Here is a 9,469-nt window from a genome sequence, read left to right as displayed (position 1 = left end):
GTGTCACTTGACAGGGACATGTTCTGAGAAATGAGTTGTAAGGCAATTTTGTTGTTATGTCATGTGTGTTACAGAGTATATTCAACAACGTAGATGGCATAGCCTACTACACACCTAGGCTGTATGGTATTGCCCATTGCTCCTAGGCTACAAACCTGTACACAGCATGTTACTGTACTGAATACTGTGGGCAACTGTAACACAATAGTAAGTATCTGTGTATCTAAACATGCCTAAACAGAGGAGAGTTATAGTAAAAATAATGGCTTGATAGTCTTATGGGACCACTGTACTATGTGGTCTGTTACTGAAATATCCTAATGCAGTGCTGCATGTATCCAGCTAAAAATAGTACAAAAAGATGAGAATTTGTCTTCCACATCAGACCTGTCTCCTAAGGCAACCACTATTATGACTTTCTTATATAGTCTTACATACATATTTTATACATGCACAAAAGCACATATATTAATGTGTATTACTCCTGCCCTGCTTCTTTCCCTAAATAATTGCAAGCCCCATGTATTTACTTGTTTTTTACTGGAGATGTTTCACATCCACAAACTGCATAAAATGCATTATTTTCACAGGCATATAGTATTCCATTGAACAAATCCTGACTTAGTTAACCAGATATTTCTAGTAAAACTCTAAATAAAACCTTAAAATATTTTGCAAATAATGTGGCATCCTTGAATACACATTCTTTGACGTGCTTTTTCAATTATGGTAGAAACTGCCTCAATGCCGTTTCTCAACAGCCTCACCAACATCATGTTAAATGCAAACCTTTTGACCTTTGCATTGCTATTTGGCTAACACTGGTACTTCACTGTTATTTTAATCAGCAACCTTCTATTTAGCTCCACTGTTTTTTCCATTTCTACCTGAATTAAGTACTAAACTGTTTCAAATACCATAGCCTTAATCTATATTTTAATGTCTGGTAGGTTTAGTCTTTATTCTGTTTCTCTGCAAAGAGATCATTTTAAAAAAAATTTACAGGCAATACTTTAGACTGCCTTAATGCAAGACTTAGCAGCACAATGTAGCTATTGCTCCTATTACACAAACATATTAAAATTGACTTTACTGCTTCCCTTCAAGAGTATGGAACACAATTATTCATGTCACAATTTTAAATAGGAAAATTATATAGTGATTAAAATTTTTTTTAGAAAGAATCATGTTCATACAGTAGGCCAGGTATAATAACTTCTCAAAGAAATGGCTAAGGTTTTACATTTTTAATATATCACTTTCTGTGTAAATACCCCAGAAGGAAATAGTAACTATATTTGGTTAGTGACCCTCCTGGATTCAAGTCCATCAAGAACACGTGAAAGTGACCTTATCTGGAATTAGGGTCTTTGCAGCTGCAATCAAGTTGAGACCATACTGGATGAGGGTGGGTTCTAATCCAATGACCGATGATGTCCTTGTAGGAGGGAAACTGGACACCGACACAGGAAAATGCTATGTGAGGCAGGAACTGGAGTGATGCCGCTACAAGACAAGGGACACCATGGATGGTTGGCTGCCACCAGAAGCCAGAAAGGGGCAGGGAGGGATTCTTCTCCAGACCCTGAGAGCACTGCCCTGCTGAACCTTGAGTTTGGATTCTGGCCTCCGGAACTATGAGAATAATTTCAGGTGTCTGAAGCTGCAGCACATGTGGCAAGTTGTTATGGCAGCCCTAGTTAAGAAGCGTGATCACCACCCCTGATTTTGTATCAGTTTGAACTGTCATAAATCTCCAGTGGTATATAGGTATATTGAGTGACTTGTCACTTGATATCTCTTTTTCAGTCACTAGGTTGCTTCCAATAAGGCAAAAAGTAAGAACTTGTTTAGAAAACCCAGCCAGGCACAGAGGCTCATGCCTGCAATCCCAGCACTTTGGGAGGCCAAGGCGGGTGGATCACTTGAGGTCAGGAGTTCAAGACCAGCCTGGCAACATGGTGAAACCCCCGTCTCTACTAAAATACAAAAATTAGCTGGGTGTGGTGGCGGGCACCTGTAATTCCAGCTACTCGGGAGGCTGAGGCAGGAGAATCACTTGAACCAGGGAGGTGGAGGTTGCAGTGAGCTGAGATCGTACCACTGCACTCCAGCCTGGGTGACAGAATCAGACTCTGCCTCAAAAAAAAAAGGAAAACCCTTTTGTGGTGATTATTTTATACTATTATTTCATTGAGACATAATTTATATTAAGGAAAAACAATTCCTGGAAAATAAAATGCCAATGTTTTACAAAGTGTTCATAGTTTTATTACTTATCACTTCTATGTATTTTAACAACTTCAAAAGTGCAGTTGGATTATATGGGAAAAGATTTTTCTTTTGCAAACGGCAGATGGCATCTTGTAGTTCCTGGAAGCATTTTACTATTGTGTAAAATATTCCCACTTCAGAGACGACATCATTTGGGGCTACTTCACAATCAAAGGAGAAGGCAGTATCAAATTCTTTCAGAAACAGAGGCCTTGATGGAGGCTCAAGGCTAAATTCTTCTTTATCTCTGCTTGTCCCAGCTGCATCCTGAATCTCCATAGTTGCTTGTTGGTGTAAAGATGTCTGTTTACTGTTAGCTAAACACTGGTCTGTAGATTCCACTTCAGAATCATCAGAGCTGTCGTAATCTACCAGACTTTGAGAGGCCCGGGGGGAAGACAGACTAGAAGTACACATGGTGTCAGTCCCCTTGGACATCATAGCTTTCAGTGGTTCAGAGGGAGCATCGGAAGCCCAGGAGTGCCGAGTACACACATCTATGTGACTATGAGGAGCAGTCAAATGATGGGGTATTGTTCGGTTGGTGCTTTGGTCTTGGACAAGTGAGGGGACACAGTCACAAATACTTATGTCATATTTAGATTCAGTTGCATCAAAGTTATTGCAAATGGTGAAAAAATTATCCCAGTCCTTTTGCAGTAATTTTAAATATCTAACAAAATATTCAAGAAAACAGGTTTCTGATGAAATCAAAAAGTCAAGAAGAACTGTAGAATCAAATCCTATATTTTTTAAGAAGAACAAGAAAATACAGTGAGGATTGTAGCCATTTTCATGTGTGTGATGGTCCCACATTTCTTTTCCTTGGGTCAAGCTTTCAGTGGCTTCACATCCTCTGAAAATGAAGATAATGGAGAATCCAGATTAACGACCTTACAAAAATAAACAGTTTTAACAGATATAATTCACATATCATAAATTAACCTATTAGATTACTTTTAAATCTATGCATCACTTCTTAAAAGAAAAAATTTCAAAACCTATTCCTTTCCCCATAAGCTCTAAATAAGTCCGACTCAGTAAAGCAAAATCCACTGACTTTGGCAGTTCTAGTTTTTGTCTGCCCAATAAAAGTTCTCTGTCATCCTTTCTCTTGACATCAGAATTCCTCATTCTTACAGGTAACCAATTCCATGTGGTAAGATAATTCCTAAACCTCCTTCCTTACCCTCCTCAACAAGGGTGGGCATGGTGACCCAGGCTGACCAATCAGAACACTCCATGCTCCTGGCCACCATGACTGGTTCTGACAAGGCTCTGTAACCCAAGTGGGTTAAATCAGATCTCTCCTGGGACTTTTGCTGGAGCTATGGAAGATTATAACCGTAGGGCTGAGGTAAGCCTTGAACTGCTGGTGGCCATGCCTTGAGAATGAATTCAAAACTGTGAGACAGAGAAAAAGAGAAGTGACTGATGACATGATTATAGTCCCTGTACATACCTAACTCCAACTTGACCCTTTAGAATTCCCAGTTATGAGCCAATAAACTTTGGTTTTCGCTCAAATTAGAGTTGGTTTCCATCATTTACAACCAAAAAAATCTTAACAAATACAACTACATCTGAAAAAAGTATTTATGTTGTAAGCACATGCCTCTCTGGACACACCAAACTGGAATTAAGAAAGTCAGAAATTCACATACAAAGTAAGTTTAATTCAGGGGTTTCCACTTCCTGAGGAGTAAGGAGCTAACTTTGAGTACAATTAAGATATACTCTTACAGGCATGTGCATTTTCAGACTGAATTTGTATTTGACCGTTTTGAACCTAATTCAAATCACATGCAGGAATTTTGTGTTCTTGATTAGAATCTTTTGAAAATTGGCCCCAAACACTTAAGAGTCTAAGAGCAGCCATTGCCAGCAGTGTCATAATACAAGTAAGTACTGGCAGCACAACACTGCACCACAGATCATTAGCAAGAAATCCCTTTCTCCCAGGCCAAGAAAGAAATGGAAATAAAGCAAGTATGTGAGTGTTTTAATAAAGCAGAAGCAGAAACAGTGGAAAAGGTCATCAGTTATTAGCTTCATAACCAATTATAGATATTTGCCACAAGAAGATATTATCTCAAGTACAGCTATTTTAATAAAGCAGAGACAATCAGTATAAATCATCAGTAACATAACCAATTTCAGACATTTGCCTCAAGAAGGTATCAGCCCAAATTCAACTGAATATTGAAATGAAAATTCAGAACAGCTCCTTTTGACTATTTCTAAGTTTGTATTCACCTTTACAAAAGCAAAGATCATCTTACTGAAGCTTAACACAAAAAAGTAAGTCTTAGGGGTGAAAAGAGGTCTTAAATGAACAACAATTAGGATTCAGAGAAGTGTATTGACTTACTGAAGACTAAATCAGAAGCCATGGTTTTAGATACCAGTCTGCTTATACTACCTGAGATCGGCCCAGCCAGCCAAGTTTTCACAGTGATGCAAATGCAGTCTCCTTTTCATGTAAGTCAGGGTTAAAGAAAGGAACTGCCACTTACGAGGAAACCACAGGATGTTTTACCCCAAATGATGCAAAGTAAGCAACACGCCCAGCAAATTCTCAGAAATGTTTTCTGCTTTCCTGACTTGTAGGCCGTTCAATAAATACTTTAAAATACACTAACCTGGTAAGTGTTAAGTAGATGCCCAGTGATGCCTTGGCAGCCTCCAGCATGTCATCGTCTTGTTCTATGAAAACTCTAGACAGCCATTTGCATGGATTGTGTAATTGCAGAGAGGGCTGAAGGTGAGGCTTTAAGAAGGTCAATAACTCAGACATGAACCTCTGTAAGTCAACTTCAAAAAATGCAAATTTCAAACTATAGGCAATAGTTCATGAATGAATTAATATCTTGCCTATATATAAACTCATAGTGCCTAGACTACCTTAAGATGCAATTAATCCTAATTCACTTTCAAAAAGTCATCAGGAATCAGTTAGGAATCATCTTTATTTGGCAAATGAGGACACTGAGGCTCATTCCAGAGCATACATTTAAAATGTACAGCTAGATCATCTATTCGCAACAACTGCCAAATAACTGTCTCTCAGAAATAAAAGCTATGTGATTTCTTGCTAAAAGCAGATAAATAAATGAGCAGACCACAAAGATCACTTCATCGGATGCCAGAGCTGTCTGTTACTAGAGGCAAGAATGCGACCAAGCAAAAATAATTTTGTCTTCAAAATAACAGAAAAACATTTTTTGTTTATTTAGAGCACAGAAGTACTACTATTAAGCACAAAAATAAAAAACATTTTAGGTAGTTTTAACTACAATTTAAAACTGAATTATATAACAGGTGCCATCTAGTGTTATAAATTATAACTGCACAGAATTATAACTAATGTGTAGTTATTAGAAGCTAAATTATATCCAAAGCAATTCAGTGATGTCACTGCTCACATTCAAACTTTTCACTGAATCTGTATGCTGCTTGTTTAGAGACATTTACTATTCATTTTTCTCAAGTAAAATGGAAGACTTTGAACTCCTGTGTTACTATCCTGGAAATTATATATGTAACAATTTCTTTATCAATATAACTTCTCATATATTAGCTTCAAATCAATATCTAATTTTCAATAATCTACATTAGTAGAATTAATAATTGTATGAAGGATTAATATAAATGGGGTAGGGAAATGGAGGCGGGAGGATCGCTTGAGATCAAAAAGTTGAGGCTGCAGTGAGCCTGGGCAACAGAGCAAGACCCAGCCTCAAAATAAACAAACAGTAAACATAACAATAACAAAGAAATAATAACTAACAATAGTAACAACACTTAAGTGGGAGTGAACACATTTTTCTTTAATCTCTCTGTCTCCTCACTCTCTTTCTCTCTCTCTCTGACAGGATTTCCATCTGTTGCACCAGGACTGGAGTACAGGTGTGCGATGGATCGCAGCTCACTGTAGCCTTGATCTCCCAGGATGGGACCTCCCAGGTTGGGACGGGAGGAATAGCATGGGCCGAAGGCGGGCCAGGGCTGCAGTGGGCCGTGGTCACGCAACTGCACTTTAGATTTTTTTTTAAAAAGAAGGATTAATATAAATAAAATGCTATAAATACTTGAATATGAATTTCCATCACTTACTTTGAGATGACTCAACAGCAAGTTTTTTAAACCTAAATCATTCCTTATACTTTACAAATTCATTGTAGCCACAAAAAGCTGACATGTTTCTTAAAGGTAAATCCAGTTCTCTTTTTTTTTTTTTTTTGGAAAATGTAGCAAGTTATAAATAGGATAACATACAGCTGAAATTAGTGGAATTTATATTAGTCCTGAGATTTGATAATTATGAATTACTATACTTAATAATTTCACGCTGCATACAAAAGGAGTTCGGGGAATTACCTTTCATTTCACTTGCTGACGAACAATTCTGAAACTTGATTTCCAAGGATTTCATTATAACTAAGCTTGCTGCTCTAAGGATCACATGATCTGGACTAGCGATATGTTCACATCCAGGTTGAACTTCATCACCTCCAAAAAAGGAATGTTTTCCATCAACAGACAGTGTCTTCAACAATCCCAAATTCACAGCTTGCAAAACGGCATTAGCTAAAGCCAGCATGTCCATTGCTACATGACGGTCTGGCGGCATTAGGGGAGGTACAGATCCACGACAAAGGTCTTCACCCACTTTAAAGAGAAGGCATTTTTTGAGGAATATGATGACCTTCCTTTTGACAAAAGCCTGAATAGGCCAGGTAATAACTTCTAGCATGCAAGATGGTTTCAAAAATAAAATCCTCTGGCAAGTGAAATGTAACTTCAGGTAGATTCTGGAGGCTATGAGAAGCTCAAGCAACTCCAGGAAACATATCAGGATGTTTACTATTTTAGAAGTATCCTGGCAGTTTTCAAAATGCTGAGAGAATAAGGAATTGTAAAACACTTCAAAAATAGTGTCGAAATGAGTCAGGAACTGCTTTAGAATTTCTGCAATTATAAAAATAGGGGGAATTATAAACAGGGAAAATGCAGTCTTCTTCAAATAATTTTACAATTCGGTTTTTATAAATATCACTTTATAAGATGAAAAAACAGATTTGGAATGTTTACCTCTAACATTAACAAATGAGGTTACACAGAGTAATGGCTAAGAACCACAGTTAAAATTCATTTTATGGTCAGGTGCAGTGGCTCACAACTGTAATCCCAGCACTTTGGGAGGCCGATGCTGGTGGATCACTTGAGGTCAGGCGTTTGAGACCAGTCTGGTCAACATGGTAAAACCCTGTGTCTACTAAAAATACAGAAATCAGCTGGGTGTGGTGGTGAGCACCCATAATCCCAGCTACTCGGAAGGCTGAGGCAGAAGAATCACCTGAACTCGCAAGGCAGGACTTGCAGTCAGCCAAGATCATGCCATTGCACTCCAGCCTGGGCAACAAAGCAAGACTTGTCTCAAAAAAATAAAAACAAAAAAAAAAAACAAAAAGAAATTCATCGTACGAATATCAGTAGCATCAAACAATGCAAGGGATTTACGACCATGAAAAGTTTTACTTTTTTCCTTATGCTTTTTTCTTTTAAAACAGGTTATCCTCAATCAAAATATATTGGAAGAGACTGAGTTTTTCATTACTTTAAGACAGATCAGATGTTCCAAAGTAAGTTTTGTTTCTCATTATAAATACAATACTCCCAGGAGCAAGATGATGATTGTTTATGGGGCCATGTAATCCATACCTGTTTTTTGTGAACATGAATCTTTAAAGATTTCTTTTATTATTGCTGTAAGAGTCCAGAGGCAGTATATTGCTTTATTACTCTCAGAGTATTCAGAAAGATTTTTCTGGCAAAAAGCAATCCAGGAATTACTTAAGGTTATCTGCAAGTGAGAAAATAAAGAAAGTAGTTAAGGGACGCCGAGACAGGCTGATCACGAGGTCAGGAGATCGAGACCATCCTGGCTAACATGGTGAAACCCTGTCTCTACTAAAAAATACAAAAAAACTAGCCAGGCGAGGTGGCGGGCGCCTGTAGTCCCAGCTACTCGGGAAGCTGAGGCAGGAGAATGGCGTAAACCTGGGAGGGGGAGCTTGCAGTGAGCTGAGATCCGGCCACTGCACTCCAGCCTGGGCGACAGAGCGAGACTCTGTCTCAAAAAAAAAAAAAAAGTAGTTAAAATACAATATTTTCTTTACATAACACAACTGTATACCACATTGTTTACACATTTGGTCAAAAGAAGTATGGTAATATGTGGTAAACTGAGAAGGAACAGAAATATCCTAATATAATTTAAGTAAAAAATTTGAATATGCCATAGAAATAAAATAAAAAAGGAAGATGAAAACGTTAGCAGTGTTATCTCTAAGTGGTGAATTTTTAATTTTAATTTGCTCTTTATACTTTGTCTATTTTCCAAATTTTCTACTATAATATCACTTTTTATATTCAGGAAAAAGTTATTGAAAGCAGCAAGAGATTATGGTTGAAAAGTCAGTAGATACTTCATTTGTTTAATTCAGAGATAAGAGAAAAACTCAACTCTGAATTTGTTTATATTGTTTTACATTATGCTGAGGATTGTTGTTAGAATTTACATTAAACCTGTGAAAATAGGCTTGTTCTCAAGAGGTGGTTCCTAAATCTTTTTAGGGGAAAGGGGTCCACCTAGTAGTTTGAGAATATGCAGAAAGTTATGGACTCTTACGTGAAACTCACCTCTCAGGTTAAGAATCTGATTAAGATTGACAACATATTTAAGACTCTAATCCTTGACACAAATAATCTATTCTATTCTTAAATTTTTATGGTTTTACATATGTTATTATGTGAGCAAACGTCTTATTAATACAAACATTTGAAGGGTAAAAATCAAATGTCAAAGAGCAATTTTAAAGAAACTATAAGAGAAACAAGCTGGGTGCCATGGCTCTCGTCTTTAATCCCAGCACTTTGGGAGGTTAAGGCAGGAGGATTGCTTGAGCCCAGAAGTTTGAGACCAGAGTGGGCAACACACTGAGACCTTGTCTCCACAAAACATTTAAATTAAAAAAAAAAATTAAGAAAGAGAAATAATAACGCACTTTGATTACTTATCTTACCTTTTCTCTCAATTGGAAATAGAGAAGCAATGCAAGGCACTGTGCGGCCATGTGACATAACAATTTATCTGAATTTTGGAACATACAGATCTAGAGGAAAACAAATA

General features: G+C 37.4%; 1 protein-coding gene across 5 annotated transcripts in view; it reads right to left on the bottom strand.

The window, feature by feature from the left end:
- Positions 1 to 2,243: 2,243 nt before the first annotated feature.
- The window catches only part of LINS1 (lines homolog 1), a 28,908-nt gene continuing 21,682 nt past the window's right edge, over positions 2,244 to 9,469 (bottom strand). For 3 of the 5 annotated variants that reach the window (XM_050800139.1, XM_050800137.1, XM_050800142.1), the window contains 5 exons: positions 9,363 to 9,452; positions 7,999 to 8,140; positions 6,655 to 7,245; positions 4,917 to 5,088; positions 2,244 to 3,130 (listed from right to left, as the gene is read on the bottom strand). In XM_050800139.1, coding sequence (XP_050656096.1) covers positions 2,251 to 3,130; positions 4,917 to 5,088; positions 6,655 to 7,245; positions 7,999 to 8,140; positions 9,363 to 9,452 — 1,875 coding nt within the window. In that variant the 3' untranslated portion in view covers positions 2,244 to 2,250. The remainder of the gene's footprint in view (positions 3,131 to 4,916; positions 5,089 to 6,654; positions 7,246 to 7,998; positions 8,141 to 9,362; positions 9,453 to 9,469) is intronic. The other 2 variants (XM_050800140.1, XM_050800141.1) reach the window with 2 other exon arrangements.

Source organism: Macaca thibetana, chromosome 7 (assembly GCF_024542745.1).
Source record: "Macaca thibetana thibetana isolate TM-01 chromosome 7, ASM2454274v1, whole genome shotgun sequence".
NCBI lineage: Eukaryota > Metazoa > Chordata > Mammalia > Primates > Cercopithecidae > Macaca > Macaca thibetana.
The sequence above is the reverse complement of the archived record's forward strand: the minus strand, read 5'-3'. Positions and strand labels throughout refer to the sequence as shown.